Genomic DNA, 19,027 nt, shown 5'->3' on the forward strand with positions numbered 1-19,027 from the left:
ACAGAGGGACAAGGAACGCAATATACCTCCTCCGTGTTTTAAGTGAAAGAGCTATACAGGTTCAGACCCCACTATACCTCTGTTTTGTCGACTACAAAAAAGCTTTTGATAGAGTACGCCACGAAGAAATACTAAAACAACTTCACTCCATTGGCGCTGATGAGAAAGACCTCAGACTCATGCAAACATTATACTACACCCAGCAGGCATCTATCAAAATCGGAAACTCGACAGGAAATTCCATTCCGTCAAGGGTGTGTTGCCTCACCAGATCTGTTTAATCTATACCAAGAAACAATCATGAGGGGCATAAATAATATGGAGGGAATAAAAGTGGGAGGTCACAACATAAATAATATAAGATACGCAGACGATACGGTACTCATTGCAACATCAGAAATCCAACTTCAAAAGATTGTTGACAAAGTGGTAGTAGATAGTGAAGCCAAGGGAATGGAAGTGAATATCACCAAAACGGAATGCATGGTAATACAGAAAAACCCCGAAAACAACAACACCTGCAATATAACGATTCACGGCGAGCAACTTACCAACGTAGAAAGTTTTAAATACCTAGGTTCAATAGTGACAACAGATGGAAGATGTAACCGAGACATACGAGCAAGAATAGCTCAAGCCAAACAGGCCTTCATGGACCTGGGAAACATTTTGAAAAACAAACAGATGTCGTTCGGGATTAGATTCCGAGTCTTGAAGTGCTACGTGTGGCCAATCTTGTTATACGAATGCGAAAGCTGGACTACAAATGCAGAAACACAAAAGAACATTGAAGCTTTTGAAATGTGGTGCTTGAGAAGGATGCAGAGAATATCGTATACTGCACACAAAACGAACGAAGAAGTGCTAAAACAAACATACCAACAAAGGAAACTAATGCCCTTAATAGTGGATCGACAACTATCCTTTTTCGGACACATAGTAAGGAAAGATAAGAATGAATACCTGGTAAGTTGTGGAAAAATACCTGGTAAACGCGCCCGGGGGAGACAAAGAAAAACACTCATAGACCAACTGAAGGGCTTCACCAGCCTAACAATCCAAGAGCTGTTTGAAAAGGCAAGAGACAGGGAGGAATGGAGAGAGATAATTCATGCAGTATCCGAAGCCTGGACCAGGCATGGAACCTAGAAGAAGAAGAAGATATATATATATATATATATATATATATATATATATATATATATATATATATATATATATATATATATATGTATATATATATATAAATAATATATATATATATGTATGTATATATATATATATATATATATATATATATATATATATATATATATATATATATATATATATATACATCGATTAAAATAATCTTCATCTTGGAAAAAATAACCTGGGACTTCGCGATATCAATGTGTGTTTATTTATCTATTATCATCCATCTATATTTGCATATTTGTTTCAAAGAGAGGGGATTATGTTCTTTATTTCCATAATCAAACTAATTATAAAGCGCGAAGTATAACCAAATAAGTTTTTTATTGATGCTATGAGTTCGGATAATATACTCACAACATTCGCCAGGCGGATATACCGTAATCCTTCAGAGCCATAAAAACGCATGGATCCGGAGTTTATCCCGGTTTCAATAGCGTGAAACGGACAATAGCAATTGCTTGTTACCTTTGGAAAGAACGCTAGATCTATCAGACCCAGCTACCCAATCACTGAAAAAATCTGTACTGCAGCCGGGATCAATCTTGGTCCTTTTGCTTGTGAAGCGAGTCGTAGCCATCATTAAGTTTATGTTCAGTGAGCATTACTCATAAACGTGGTTGGCAAAAAACAATAACAAAGACCTGACTGACGTCATCTTCGAACTATCTATACGCAAGGGTTGGGAATGGGGGGGGGGGGTGAATTGTGTTACTTCACACTTCATGTATGATATGACAGAATGCGTCGCGATCCCCTATCCCATGAGGTTTGATCATAGAATGTATTCTTAGAAAATTTTAAGAAAAAGAATAAAATTAACATGAACAGTTTTTCTATCGTCCTTCAGGTAGAACGAAGATGACGTCACTCAGGCCTTTGTTAATGTTTTGCCACCATCCACAGTTATGAGTAATTCTCACTAGACTGTATTAACCAAACTATAAATAGAATGAAGATGACGTCACACAGGCCTTTGTTATTATTTTTTGCCATCCGCGTTTGTGAGTTGTTCTCACTAAACTGTATTAACCAGACTATAAAAGTTCATGGTTACACAGAGTTTTGTGTGTTGGTCGGTTATACTTCCGGATGGCAATGTTGTGAACTCCTTGGCCAAGCGCATTATATCTATACATGTTTAAGGTTACACATAGTTTTGTGTGTTGGTCCGTTTTAATTCCGGATGGCAATGTTGGGAGCTCATCAACAAAGCACAAAACTCTGTGTAACCATGAACTTTTATAGTCTGGATAATATAATTAAGTTAGAATTATAAATAAATGTGGATGGACAAAAAAAAACAATAAAAATGACCCGAGTGACGTCAACTTCATTCTATCTATATTATTACTTTCCCATGTGCTCGAGGTCATTGGTCACATTGGAATATGTGCTCAAAGTGATCCACATCTTGAAAAGTGTTCACAGTTTTTGAAATATCTAATTTCACGATTGGTCATTTTGTTCAGCTTGACACATGGGTATGCTTACAACATTCATAAACAAAGCAGGATGTTTACATTTCTGAAGAAATATCCAATCGTTGGACCGCAACAAATCATATATTGTACTTATGACTTGGTTGGATGAAAACCTGAATAAAGATAGTATGCGCTTGGCTAAGAAGCTCACAAGTTTACCATCCGGAAGTATAACGGACCAACACACAAAACTGTGTATCCATGAACCGTTTATAGTCGGGTTAATACTGTTCAGTGAGCATTACTCATAAACGCGGATGGCAAAAAACAACTTACTATAGATCACTCCCATTGAGAGAGAGAGAGAGAGAGAGAGAGAGAGAGAGAGAGAGAGAGAGAGAGAGAGAGAGAGAGAGATTTAACGGCAAAACCAGGCATATTCAGCTCACGTCACGGTTGAAATCATTTAATGGATTAATTCTTTTTAAATCTTTATTTGTGAAGACTTGAATATTACAATTAGCGTTAATCGGATAAGTAAATATTTGGTTATTTATCTTGTATTAAATATATCTATAGATAGTATGCAGATGACGTCACTCAGGCCTTTGTTATTGTTTTTGCCATCCGCGTTTGTGAGTTGTTCTCACTAAACTGTATTAACCAGACTATAAAAGTTCATGGTTACACAGAGTTTGTGTGTTGGTCCGTTATACTTCCGGATGGCAATGTTGTGAACTCCTTGGCCAAGCGCATTCTATCTATATTTACATCATAAAAATCGATGAAGCATGTATTGTATTTTAATTGAGTTGAAATGACCTTGGGCTTGATTAGATGGACGATGGATGGGGGTGAACATTAATTTGTTTTTACTTATTATGATTAAAAAGGCGGTTCTTTTCAACGTGAGCGGTTGGTTGTTAAAAGAAGAGAGGATGGTTGTGGTGTTGTTGGTGATGAAAGTGATAGTGATGATGATGTTGAGGAGAAGGAGGAGGAGGAGGAGGAGGAGAAGAATGATAAGGATGATGATGATGATGATGATGATGATGATGATGATGATGATGATGATGATGATGATGATGATGATGATGATGATGATGATGATGATTATGATGAAGGGGAGGAAGAGAATGATATGGAGGATGAAGATGAAGATGATGATGATGATGATGATGATGATGATGATGATGATGATTATAATGATGTGTGTTAATGATGGGATGATAAAAGACGCATCAGAACGTACATATCCTCCATAGAAGCAGGTTCCCGAGAGGATGCAGCTATGGAAATTTCAATTGGATTCAATAGATAGTATGCAGATGACGTCACTCAGATCTTTGTTATTGTTTTTGCCATCCGCGTTTGTGAGTTGTTCTCACTAAACTGTATTAACCAGACTATAAAAGTTCATGGTTACACAGAGTTTGTGTGTTGGTCCGTTATACTTCCGGATGGCAATGTTATGAGCTTCTTAGCCAAGCGCATACTATCTATAGTCTAGTGTCATGTTGCCCAGCAACGGCGGCCATCGTGGTTCTAAACAAAGAAAATCGGTACTTTTTATTCTCCATGGTGGCTAGAACTTTTCATATGTCTTGTGATCAGAATGTGTAAAAGTCAAAACATGATCAGATTTATAATGGGTTTTTTTCCTCTGGATACGCTTTTATGCTCGTCGGAGAAATATTTCCTATGGGCGTCCACCATTGTCCCGATAGTTTAGAGCCAGTTACTAAGTTACCATGCGTCATTACGAGGGAAGTGACGTCATGACTGTTGAAGCGTATTGCAAAAACCACAGCTCTGCACATGGCTTCACTTTTATAGTCTGGTCAATATAGATAGAATGAAGATGACGTCACTCGGGCCTTTGTTATTGTTTTTGCCATCCGCGTTTATGAGTAATTCTCACTAAATGTATTAACCAGACTATAAACGTTAAAGGTTACACATAATATTGTAGGTTGATTCGTTATACTTCCCGATGACAATGTTATGAGCTTCTTAGCCAATCGCATTCTATCTATAGTTTATTGAGAATTACTCATAAACGTGGATGGCAACAATAACAAAGACCCGAGTGATGTCGACTTCATTCTATCTATAAATAGAACAAAGATGACGTCACTCAGCTCTGTGTTATTGTTTTAGACATCCATGTTGAAGATTAGTTCTCACTATATTATAGATAGAATGAAGTTGACGTCACGCGGGTCTTTGTTATTGTTGTTTTGTTGTGTTTTTTTGCCATCCGCGTTTATGAGTAATTCTCACTTAACTGTATTAACCAGACTATAAAATTTCATGGTTACATAGAGTTTTGTATGTTGGTCCGTTATACTTCCGGATGGCAATGTTATGAGCTTCTTAGCCAAGCGCATACTATCTATAGTCTAGTGTCATGTTGCCCAGCAACGGCGGCCATCGTGGTTCTAAACAAAGAAAATCGGTACTTTTTATTCTCCATGGTGGCTAGAACTTTTCATATGTCTTGTGATCAGAATGTGTAAAAGTCAAAACATGATCAGATTTATAATGGGTTTTTTTCCTCTGGATACGCTTTTATGCTCGTCGGAGAAATATTTCCTATGGGCGTCCACCATTGTCCCGATAGTTTAGAGCCAGTTACTAAGTTACCATGCGTCATTACGAGGGAAGTGACGTCATGACTGTTGAAGCGTATTGCAAAAACCACAGCTCTGCACATGGCTTCACTTTTATAGTCTGGTCAATATAGATAGAATGAAGATGACGTCACTCGGGCCTTTGTTATTGTTTTTGCCATCCGCGTTTATGAGTAATTCTCACTAAATGTATTAACCAGACTATAAACGTTAAAGGTTACACATAATATTGTAGGTTGATTCGTTATACTTCCCGATGACAATGTTATGAGCTTCTTAGCCAATCGCATTCTATCTATAGTTTATTGAGAATTACTCATAAACGTGGATGGCAACAATAACAAAGACCCGAGTGATGTCGACTTCATTCTATCTATAAATAGAACAAAGATGACGTCACTCAGCTCTGTGTTATTGTTTTAGACATCCATGTTGAAGATTAGTTCTCACTATATTATAGATAGAATGAAGTTGACGTCACGCGGGTCTTTGTTATTGTTGTTTTGTTGTGTTTTTTTGCCATCCGCGTTTATGAGTAATTCTCACTTAACTGTATTAACCAGACTATAAAATTTCATGGTTACATAGAGTTTTGTATGTTGGTCCGTTATACTTCCGGATGGCAATGTTATGAGCTTCTTAGCCAAGCGCATACTATCTATAGTCTAGTGTCATGTTGCCCAGCAACGGCGGCCATCGTGGTTCTAAACAAAGAAAATCGGTACTTTTTATTCTCCATGGTGGCTAGAACTTTTCATATGTCTTGTGATCAGAATGTGTAAAAGTCAAAACATGATCAGATTTATAATGGGTTTTTTTCCTCTGGATACGCTTTTATGCTCGTCGGAGAATATTTCCTATGGGCGTCCACCATTGTCCCGATAGTTTAGAGCCAGTTACTAAGTTACCATGCGTCATTACGAGGGAAGTGACGTCATGACTGTTGAAGCGTATTGCAAAAACCACAGCTCTGCACATGGCTTCACTTTTATAGTCTGGTCAATATAGATAGAATGAAGATGACGTCACTCGGGCCTTTGTTATTGTTTTTGCCATCCGCGTTTATGAGTAATTCTCACTAAATGTATTAACCAGACTATAAACGTTAAAGGTTACACATAATATTGTAGGTTGATTCGTTATACTTCCCGATGACAATGTTATGAGCTTCTTAGCCAATCGCATTCTATCTATAGTTTATTGAGAATTACTCATAAACGTGGATGGCAACAATAACAAAGACCCGAGTGATGTCGACTTCATTCTATCTATAAATAGAACAAAGATGACGTCACTCAGCTCTGTGTTATTGTTTTAGACATCCATGTTGATTAGTTCTCACTATATTATAGATAGAATGAAGTTGACGTCACTCGGGTCTTTGTTATTTTTATTTTATTTTTTGCCATCCCAGTTTATGAGTAATTCTCACTAAACTGTATTAACCAGATTATAAACGTTTAAGGTTACACATCGTTTTGTGTGTTGGTCCATTATACTTCCGGATGGCATTGTTGTGAGCTTCTTAGACAAGTGCATAAAGCAATAACAAAGACCTGAGTGACGTCAACTTTATAGATAGTATGCGCTTGGCAAAGAAGCTCATAACATTGCCATCCGGAAGTATAACGGACCAACACACAAAACTGTGTGTATCCATGAACGTTTATAGTCGGGTTAATACAGTTCAGTGAGCATTACTCATAAACGCGGATGGCAAAAAACAATAACAAAGACCTGAGTGACGTCATCTTCGAACTATCTATACTATCTATAAACGTTTAATGTTACATTGTTTTGCGCGATGGCACGTTCTATCGGGCTGGCGGATATTGTGAGTATATTACCTTAACGCATAACAGCAATTGTTTATTTTAAAAAATAAGAATAAAGATGACTTATCAACCAACTCTCAATGCTGGATTTAGATCTAATCCATGCGCATTCTAGTTTTTCAAATGTACGTATGTAGTAAGAATGGCAAAATGTGACCCTTCGTCTCGAAACGGTATTATGTCGGGATGAATTGGACCCCGAAAAGTGACTTAAGAATGAAATTGATAGTAAATACCAATTTTGGGGCTTTTGCATTGTGAGAAATTGTCTTCATTCTCTTACAGAACAAATAGAAACAAACCCCAAGTTTCGTGTTTTTGTCAATAAATTTTGCACCCGATCATCCCAACATAATACCGTTTGGAGACGGTGGGCCACAAATGTGACTTAAAAAGCAACACAGATTTCATGCGCACCGCAGAGGATCGTGATTCGTGGAGACAGCTGATCGGTAACATGCCCAAGAGCACAAGCCACGATGGATGATGATGATGATGATGTAGTATGTATTATTTACGGATCACATTCGACATGAGTATTTAAAATGTAATCTAAATTACCAGCTGACACACAATGTTTTTAACCAGTTAACGGTCGAACAAGGATTTAAAATAAAATCTGGCCAGAAAAAACTAACTCGTTATTCAAATATCGATCGATTTAAAAAGGATCCTCATCTTGGCAAACAAATCACAGACCAGGGACGTCGCTATTGGTACCCTTCTATTAATACAGTTGTTGAATTATCTGAACTTCTTAACGTGAGATTTGTTTGTTTGTATTTTGGGAGTTTTTTGTTGTTTTTTTTTTATTTTGGGTTGTTGTTTTTGTTTTGTTTTTTTGTTTTGTTTTGTTTTTTTTTTGTTTGGTTGGTTTTTTTTTTTTTTTTTTTTTTTTTTTTTTTTTTTTTTTTGGGGGGGGGGGGGGTTGGGCTTTTGGTTAATCCTGACTAAATACCCTATCAAGACAGTAGCGGGTCATGTTAACTAATTTTCTGAACTTTTTGATGATGTGATGGAGAGAACAAGACTAGAGTCTGTGTCCCTTCTTGTAAAGAGAAGAAGATGGAGGTGAACTATCCATGGCCTTCGAATGAACCATGACGCTATACCAAGATTGACCTCAGATGGACATAACGGGGAACAAGGAGGAGAAAGGGGGGGGGACCCTTGGAGACTTGGAGGAGGAGGACCCTGGAGCTTGATAGGATGACCCAGAAGTGGACGTGGGGAGAATGGGAGCGATCTATATTCATGTTTTCGTCCAACCAAGTCATCAATCACATGATTTGTTGCTGTACAACGATTAGACATTTCTCAATGTATCTAAACACGATGCTTTATTTATGAAAGTTGTAAACATACTCATGAGTCACGCACAGCAAAATGACCAATTGTCACGTTGGATATTTATCAGACTGTGAACTCTTTCACTATGTGGGTCATTTTGAGCACACTTTGCAATGTGACCAATGGCCTCGAGCACATGGAAATGTAATAATAATAATAATAATACACATTTATATAGCGCTCATTCTCGTGTAAAACACAAGCTCTGGGCACTTTACAATATAAATATCAATTTTAAGTGAAAAAAATAAAAAAATAAAATAATAATAACAATAACAATTCATAGCCAGATCAAGGATTCATATAGAGTCAAGAAAAACAAATACAGTAAAAATGTGTCTTGAGATTCTTTTTAAAAGTAGGTAAAGACTTGCACTCCCTCAGACCACGTGGTAGTTCATTCCAAATCTTGGGGCCGAAACAAGCAAACGATCTATCACCAAATTTTGTTCTTGATCTTTTTTCCGAAATTTTCGTTTGGTCATTACATGATCTTAAAGTGTAATTTTCAAATTTACACATGACCACGTGATCTGTGAGATATGCCGGTGCTATACCAGCCAAACACTTATAAACAAGACACGCTGCTTTGTAATATGTGCGCTTTTCAATGGGCAACCAGTGGGAGAGAGGCCAACAAAGGGGTTGCATGATCAAATTTTTTTTTGCCAAAAACTAATCTTGCTGCACTGTTTTGCAGTAGTTGCAATTGTTTAATAGAAGCCTGAGGCAAGTTGACAAGCAGCGAGTTACAATAGTCTAGTTTCGAAAAAATGAGGGAAACAACCAATGTTTTACATGTTCCAATTGCAATATACTGACGGATTGAACTGATTTTCTTCAATTGAAAGTATAAAGATTTACAGAGAGCAGAAATGTGAGCTGACATTTTCATTTCTGAATCAAAATAGACACCCAAATTTTTCACAGTCTTTGAAACCTTGATCTTTTCACCCCCAATCAACACCTCAAGACCATCATTCACCTTCAACTGCCCTCTATTTCCCACAATCATCACTTCTGTTTTTGACTCATTCATTTTCAACTTGTTTGCATCCATCCACTCCTTCACATCCGTCACACATTCTTCCACACGTTTCACAATATTTTCGAGATTTTTAGTTTTATCAGTAGCATAAAGTTGCGTATCATCTGCATAGAGATGATAGCGCAGCCCATGACCAGTGATGACATTAGATAATGGAGAAGTATACAAAACAAAAAGAATTGGACCCAAAACAGAGCCTTGAGGAACACCAAAAGACAATGTATGTTGACGAGAAAGTTTATCTAAAATCATAACCTGTTGCTTTCTGCCATCTAAATAAGATTCAAACCACTGCAAGACAGTCCCAGACAAGCCAAAGGTTATATTAAGTCGTTTAATGAGAATACCGTGATCAATAGTATCAAACGCCGCCGAAAGGTCTAACAATGTCAGAAGAGAAACAGAACCTTTATCTAAAACATCAAGCAAATCACTCGCAACACAGCACAGAGCAGTTTCTGTGCTATGGTAAGAACGATAAGCTGACTGAAATTTTTCCCATAGATTGTTTTCATGGAGATGTTGTGAAAGACGTCTGAGTACAACTTTTTCAAGGATTTTAGAAAGAAATGGCAGATTTGAGACGGGACGGTAGTTACTAAGGTCATTTACATTGAGATTTTGCTTTTTTATGAGAGGCTTTACAATTGCATGTTTATAGATATCTGGGACTTGTCCTGAGATAAGTGACTGATTTATAATATAAGTTATGCAAGGTATCAATTCAGGAAGACATAATTTCAAAATATTAGTTGGTAAAGGATCTAAATCACATGACTTCGAGGAAGATGAAAAAATTATTTTAGAAATCTCTTCTTCAGTTGTTTCTTTAAAACAAGAGAATCCCTGTGAACCCGAAAAAGGGTGGAAATTTATATCTTCATTTTGCACGAGGTCCAAATTGTTCCGAATTTTCGATATTTTTCCCGAAAAGAAATCTGAAAATGCATCCGGCTGCTTTTCTACCGGGATATTAGTGGGTAGACACATGCCCTTTTCTTCCCTAAAAGTTCCTTTGAAACAGAGAAAAATTCCTTAGTGTCCCTCACTGATGACAGTTTTGTGTTATAATAGTTTCTTTTTGCTCTTTTGCAGGTGGTTTTATACTCATGCTTTTTTGCTATATATATCAGCCGGTCAATCTCAAGGCCCGATTTTCTCCACGATGCCTCTGCATTCCTTTTTTCCCTTTTGGCAGTTTTTTCACTCTGGTTAAACCACGGAGACGGTTTCCTGGAATTTATTATTCTAGTTGTCTTTGGCGCATGCCTGTCGATGACGTTGCGCAGTACCTCGTCCGTTTTCTGTGCTGATGGTATATCCATTCTTCCTAGTTCCTCTGACAGATTGTTTTTGAAGGAACTAATGTCTATTTTTTTGGTATCCCTAGACACTATCTTGACTTTCTTTGCTTTCTCTTTGATGCATTTGAGAGTTGCCAGAATCAGATTGTGGTCTGAAATTTCTTTTTTGATATTTTTAATTGATTCAACAAGCGAGGGTGTGTCAATGATGAACCAGTCCAAGATGTGCCCCAATCTTTGAGTTGGAGAGGTCACTAACTGAGTGAGGCCATGTTCATTCAGCATATTTTTTATAATTTTAACGAGACTATTCTGATCAACATCAAACTGAATATTAAAATCGCCGATATAAATTTTTCGCTTATTTGATGTGTCTTTTGATACAAAATCTGAAAATTCGTCAGCAAAATCATTCTGTCTCAGTTTGTTCTTTTTGCTTGGGGGTGGTCTGTAAATACAAGTGATTAAAAATGAAATTTGAGGGTAGGTCAATGTGGTTTGGACACACTCGAAACTTTTGAACGAAATTGGCCTGTTTTGTATTTTAGACGAAAGAGCGTGTTTGTATATGATGGCGATCCCCCCTCCTGATCGTCCATTTCTTGGGAACGATTCCATCTTGTAGCCGGGAGGTGTCATTTCTTTCATTATAGGTTCATCACCGAACTGACGCAACCATGATTCAGTTATATATAGAATATCGATATCGTGTTGATCTATGACATCGATTATATCGAATGTCTTGTTTCTCGATGACTGTGCGTTAATATGGCCAATACAAATGTTATGATTTCCATGACTTGGTCTTGTGTCATTTGTCAATATTTTTGTTAACGTCTGTGGTGGTCGAGTTGAACGATGACAGTTCACTGGACGTCGCGGGACTGTTGTTTCAATTACATGTTGTTTACGTCGACCACCACGTTTACAGACAATCAAATGTAATATAGTTAGTATGCGCTTGGCTAAGAAGCTCATAATATTGCCATCCAAAAGTATAACGGACCAACACACAAAATTGTGTGTATCCATGAACGTTTATAGTCAGGTTAATACAGTTCAGTGAACATTACTCATAAACGCGGATAGCAAAAAAACAATAACAAAGACCTTAGTGACGTCATCATCGAACTATCTATAGATAGATTGCGCTTGGCCAAGGAGTTTACAACATTGCCTCCGGAAGTATAACGGACCAACACACAAACTCTGTGTAACCATGAACTTTTATAGTTTGGTTAATACAGTTTAGTGAGAACAACTCACAAACGCGGATGGCAAAAACAAAGCGTGTGACGTCATCTGCATACTGTCTCAAGATCATGCACATTGTTAAAGTTGGCAGCAAACCGTAATGGGTGAAGATCTAATGTGTCGGCCTTATGTGCAACGAAACCTCCAAGAGGATAAGTGAGTAAGTATGATATTTACACCAATGATTTTCAAGCCAAAACTGGAGAGGTGTTTTGGTTTAATTCAGTTGATGAATACGCTTCAGCAGTCATGACGTCACTTCCCTCGTATTAACGATTGGTAACTTCGTAACTGGCTCTAAACTATCGGAACAATGGCGAACGCCCTTATGAAATACTTCACCGACGAGCATAAAAGTGTATCCAGAGGAGAAAAACATTATAAATATGATCATGTTTTGACTTTAACACATTATGATCACATGACATATGAAAAGTTCTAGCCACCATTAAGAATAAAAAGTACCGATTTTCTTTGTTTAGAACCACGCTGCTCGACGTTGCTGGGCGACGTGGCGTCAGATTATTGAATCCAGTTAGTTTCAAGTCAAAACTGGAGAGGTGTTTTGGTTGAATTCAGTTGATGAATTGTAAATTAAAAGGGATATAACTCTGATCACCGTGATTTAGCAACAGCAAACAAACAAATGGGAGCAAACTTTACTCATGTTTTTGTCCAACCTTGTCATCAATCACATGATTTGTTGCTGTACAACGATTGGACATTGCTCGATGTATCCAAAAACACTGCTTTGTTTGTGGAAGTTGTAAACATATCCATGAGTCATGATGAGCAAAATGACCAATTAACCGGTAGATAACCACGCCTCTCAGACAATCGTCATAATGTAAACAATGGCAGTGATTGGTAGACACAGCAAACTACACAGGTTTTACTATCGATGGCATGTGTTAAGTAAAATACCCACTGTTCTACCTCTTGATCAGTAGAATCAGCACAGAAAACTATGTGTAAACTTAAACGTTTTTAATATGACCGAGAAAACCATGTGATAAATAGTCACAGATTTGTCAATATAAAAATAATAACAAAGATCAGATGGAGGTCGAATTCGTTCACGTTATTGTTTATAAACAACCAACTATGTTTGTCCGAGCACGTGTGAAGGTGTGTCACAAACATGTTTTGATTAGTAAAAAATCTACTGGTTAATTGTAACGTTGGATGTTTCTCAATCTGTGAACACTTTTCACTATGTAGGTCATTTTGAGCACACTTTGATGTGATCAATGACCTCGATCACACGGAAATGTAATATAGATCATTCCCATTAAAAGGGATATAACTCTGATCACGGTGATTTAGCGTCAGCAACAATCAAATTAACAACAGATTAGTATATTTTGTTGACAAAGTGTCGCTAAAAATAGTTAAAAATAAAGAGCACGCAGTATGTATGTTTTTACATCCTACACATTAAATTATGTGTTCGATATGCATAAACATGTATAGTAAGAACTAGAAAGTAAAACGCTAAAATAAATACACAACCGCGCGCATACAATTATATAAACAAACACAAGCATGTGTGGGACTCCCTGCCGTGCTGAATGGCCTTGAGGAAGTCACCTCGCCCTAGCCTAATATGCGGCGCTGCACTGCGGCTAACGTCTGGTTTATTCCAATCTTCTCTTGGAATAGACCTTAAAGGCAATTATCCCCTTGGGGATGAAAAAAAAGGAATCATATTTCTGGGGTTTTTTATGCTGTTTATCAGTTATTATATAGATAGTATGTGCTTGGCTAAGAAGCTCATAAAAATTGCCATCCGGAAGTAGAACGGACCAACACACAAAACTATGTGTAACCATGAACTTTTATAGTATGGATAATACGGTATAGTGAGTATTACTCATATACGTGGATGGCAAAAAACAATAACAAAGACCAGAGTGGCGTCAACTTCATTCTATCTATACAAGCATGTCTGCCTATAGAGAGTTCGAAGTTGACGTCACTCAGGTCTTTGTTATTGTTTTTTGCAATCCGCGTTTATGAGTAATTCTCACTAAACTGTTTTAACCTGACTATAAACGTTCATGGTTACACATAATGCTGTGTGTTGGCCCGTTATACTTCCGGATGGCAATGTTTTAAGCTTCTTAGCCAAGCGCATACTATCTATAGATAGTATGCGCTTCGCTAAGAATCTCACTTTGAGCACATTTTGCAATGTGACCAATGTCCTCGAGCACATGGAAAGTTAATATAGATCATGCCCATTGGAAGGCTTGAGAAAGCAAAGTGTTTTATCTAAATTAAAATTGTTCCTTATTGATAAAAGATCGAGTTTATTTCTCTCGTTCCTAGCTATTTTTATGATTTTCCCCAAAACTTCACACTCAACTAACACAAAAATATATTTTTTATCCCTCAAAATCAATAGCAGTAAATTTCTTCCGATGCAAACATTCTTTAGCAAAACATGCTCTACAACACACTGTTCATTGTCTTTAAATTATAAGATGTACATAAGAGATTTGAATAAGAAAAATGTTTGTTGTATCGTAACGAATGTGAAGATTTTCCTATAGGTGGTAAGGAGGTGGTTATTGTAATTATTTCTAATCTACAACACATATTCTGAAATCTACAGCCTTTTTTTTCATCCGTTTGCGAGGCTGAAAGTAGAGCGAAGCTCTTGCAGCGGACATGCTTGCTGAACGAGCATCGGGTCACCACGCACTAATAATCATTTAAATGGTCTTTAGGAATAATAATAATAATAATAATAATAATAATAATAATAATAATAATAATAATAATAATAATAATAATAAAAATAATAATAATAATAATATAATAATAATAATAATAATAATAATAATAATAATAATAATAATAATAATAATAATAATAATAATAATAATAATAATAATATAATAATAATAATAATAATGATAATCAGATATTATGCCTACAACATTATGCATAATTAATTATTTACATGCATTGAAAGCTCTGATTTTCTGAACTGCAAAGCTTTTAATGCAGCTAGATCAAATTGATTAGAATTCTCATTAATAACCATAATAACCGCAGTGTAAACTGTATGCACGGATTCTCTTGATGCAATCGTCAACTGTGCAAGAATATATCAGATTAGTCTCAGCAGTTTTTTAGTATTAATTTTCGTTGATTAGCATACACGGACAAATCGTTTTTTCACATTATGGTCAGAAAAGTTTTATTCATTATATCAAACAATTAAAGTGACCCTTGACCTTAAAAATTATTAAACCTGAGACTCGTTTGATATCCTTGGTTGAAGAATATTTCCCAAGTTTTTGGTCATTATAATAGGATTTAATAGTCTGATGTCACGTCCGCCCAGCAACGAGCAGCTTGGTTCTAAACAAAGAAAATCTGTACTTTTTATTCTTCATGCTGGCAAGAACATTTTCACATATCATGCGATCAGAATGTATAAAAGTCAAAAAACATGATCATATTATTATGTTTTTCTCCTCTGGATACCCGTTTATGCTCCTCTGAGAAGTATTTCATAAGGGCGTCCTCCATTGTTCCGATAGTTTAGTACCAGTTACTAAGTTACTATGCGTCATTACGAGGGAAGTGACGTCACGACTGTTGAAGCCTATTAGATGAAATATAGATAGTATGCGCTTGACTAAGAATCTCACAACATTGCCATCCGGAAGAATAACGGACCAACACACAAAACTATGCGTGACCTTGAACGCGTATTGTCTGGTGAATAAAATTTAGTGAAAATTACTCATAAACGCGGATGCCAAAAATAAACAATAACAAAGACTTGAGTGACATCAACTTAGCTCTCTCTATCTATTGAGTAAGATTTTCTGGCCAAAACGTGAAAATCGGCGTTTTGCCAGTGTCCTGTAACTTGGCCATGCAAGGAGACTATTGTTTCTGTTGTTGTTGTTTTTACTTTAACTTAATGAATATTATCCAACAGGCCTAATGATTATGATAATTGTAAATTGGTTGCCAAGCAATGTTTGCGCTGATAAATGATTGCATTCATTTTGTACTAATTATGAGAGACCTAAGTTAATATTCTTTTATAGAATCCAATCCAACAATAATATAACAATCGTTAGTTATATCAAGGAGTTTGACATTTATTTGCACTGTATACGTGGCACCTTCTGCTTTTATCGCTGTTAGTTTTTTGTTTTCATTTCTTTTTCTGATTTGCTTTTTTTAAAGACTTGAGTTGAAATATCTACATAATTTATTAAACAAGAGATAAGTGAGTTGGAAAGTGCCAGAAGACAATAGAGAATTTTTTTTTTTCGCAGCTGTGATGGGGTTTGAACCCGCGACCGTATTGGTACGACAACTTCGCCTGGCCGGTGAGAGCGTGGCTCTACCGTATAAGCTATCCACGATCCCAAAAAAGATCGTCTCTAACTCATAATGTATTATAATGCACTGGCAGTCTACCTCTTCATGAAAGCTGCTGAAAATGATGAAAACGTTAAAACGGACGTTAAAACTTCACTAAGACAGCAGCACCTTTTACGAAGTCGGAATTCGTCACCTTACTAAAAGAATTGAACTTTTATATAGCTCAATATCCACTAAACGTGCTCAAAGCGCTTTGCAAGGTGTCCCTGACCAACAGCAAAACTTAACACGTAGAATGAAACGCCAGGTACTCATTTTACACCTGAGTACGGTAGGAGAATGTGAATAAAGAGTCTTTTCAAGGGACTCAACTATAGGCCTAGCGAGGCTCGAACCCAGGACCTTTCGATCCAACAACATTAGAGCAACGGGAAAAAAGAGAGGAGTGGAGAGCTATGACTTCAAACGCTACCAAGCTCGACACAAGATGAAGATGAATGATATGATAAGAACCTATGCGGCTATGTGGTCGTGCGGCCATGTCATTTTGTGGTATGACACTCGCTTTCGGATCGTAAGCTCCTGGGTTCGAGTCTCGCTCGGCGCATAGTTGAGAACAAGAACAAGAAGAAGAAGAATTTAAAAAGAAGAAGAAGAAGGAGGAGGAGGAGGAGGAGGAGGAGGAGGAGGAGGAGGAGGAGGAGAAGAAGAAGAAGAAGAAGAAAAAGAAGAAGAAGAAGAAGAGAATGATGTTATTCTATCGTGAAATGTTTAGCAAGTCGTTGATGACTTCGATACAAAGCACAGTGAGAATGGTGAAATCAAAGGCCTTTGCGTGTCATGTCGAAGTTTTTTAAATATTAAAATTTACAAAATTGGAAAGCTAAAATTGATAACGAACGGATTGTGACATAGATAGATATGTGACCCCTCGTCTCAAAACGGTATTATGTCAGAATTATTAAGATGCTGAACATTGAATTTATAGCCAGAAATATCCGACTTGCAATGAGTTTGTATGTTTTATTGAAGAGAATGAATATCGTATCTTAGAATGCTAAATAGCAATAATTCAAATTTTTGACCAGTTTAGCTTTAATTTGACTTTTACGTATCTGGTTCATCCCGACATAATACCGTTTTGAGAGGATGGGTCACATATATCTTATGACAGAGACATGTTGCACTTTGTTTCATTTAACATACGACTGTCTTGGTCCATAATAAGAATCGATATATTTAAATAATACCATTGAGCTGAATTTGATGTCATTTTCTGAATCAAGATTGTCAGATAATGTTAAAATTGTGAAAACTTGTGAAATGTATTTTTTACAAAGAAGAAGAAGAAGAAGGAGGAGAAGGAGGAGGAGGAGGAGGAGGAGAGTGAGGCGAAGGAGGGGAATGAGGATGATACATTATAGGTGGAAAAAAGTAAGGAGTAAGGTGAATAGAAGTAAGAGAAAGGTGAAGAGCATGATGAGGAGGAGGAAGAGAAGGAGAACGAGGAGTAAAGGGAAGAGGAATGAGACGAAGGGGGGGGGAGAAGAAGAAGAAGAAGAAGGTGATGATGATGACGATGATGATGATGATGATGATGATGATGATGATGATGATGATGGTGATGATGATGATGATGATGATGGTGATGATGGGGGGGGGGGGGGGTTGGCAGATTTGTATGAATGTATTTACAGACAGTGAAGGCAAATATCTCTAGGTCAGTTGCTATATAGACCAACATAAAACAGAAATGGGCTCTTCTACTTACATGGAGCAATATCCTTTGAAATCAGAAAAAAAAGTTAAAGATTGTATCTTACGTGAGTGCCTGTCATTTAAGAAGAATGCTTAATTGTGCTTAATGCCCTTTACAAAGTTGTCTCAGCCAACAAATACAGACAATTTAGGACAAGACATGCAACTTGCAAGATGCTGTTATAATCATATTTCTTTTCGGCATATAATTCCGAGCGTTAAGTCATTTACACTTGCTTATGGTGAGACAATACAAGTAAAGATCTTTTTTTTTTCAGTGACTCAACATTGCGCTTTCCGATAACGGGATTCAAATTCGAGATCAATTGTAGCGAGCTAAGTGTCAAACCGCTCAACCACAAAGCCGCGCCCAAGATTACAATCAAGTAACAAGTAACAACACGTATTATAAATATTCGTCAAACGAATGTAAATTATAATTGAAATAAATTTATAATTACTTCGTTGCCCATAAGTTCGACTCACAACACTAAGAATGCCTCGTCCTCTTTCCCTCCAAATCAGAATGAATAAATAAGTAATTATTGTTATGTATGAACACGAAAATAATATTATGAGTAACAAACAGCTGCTGGTGATAAGGGAAACTGCTATGACTGTTATGTCGGTCGGCTACTACTGATGAAGCAAAGAAGCTGCTGCCACCATGCGTGAAACGAAACAATCGTTAACCATCAATGATATTGTAGACAATACATACAACGGTCCGGACGCCAGGTGGATGGTTGGCTCACTGTTATTGTTGAGAGGGAGGGTGAGTTCGCGTTCGCTGTGACAGACAAAATGCTCCCATGCAGTTCTTTTTATTATAAGTTTTCCGTTGTGGAGTAAACATAGAAAAAATGCATAA

General features: G+C 36.9%; 1 protein-coding gene across 1 annotated transcript in view; it reads right to left on the reverse strand.

Moving 5' to 3' along the window:
* The window catches only part of LOC144956252 (uncharacterized), a 52,482-nt gene extending 34,296 nt beyond the window's left edge, over positions 1-18,186 (reverse strand). The window contains exon 1 of the mRNA XM_078886688.1: positions 18,170-18,186. Within this exon, the coding sequence (XP_078742814.1) occupies positions 18,170-18,171 (2 nt within the window). The 5' untranslated portion in view covers positions 18,172-18,186. The remainder of the gene's footprint in view (positions 1-18,169) is intronic.
* Between the last annotated feature and the right edge of the window lie 841 nt (positions 18,187-19,027).

The sequence above is a fragment of the Berghia stephanieae genome, chromosome 11 (assembly GCF_034508935.2).
Source record: "Berghia stephanieae isolate SIO BIC M18660-M18661 chromosome 11, UCSD_Bste_1.3, whole genome shotgun sequence".
Classification (NCBI taxonomy): Eukaryota; Metazoa; Mollusca; class Gastropoda; order Nudibranchia; family Aeolidiidae; genus Berghia; species Berghia stephanieae.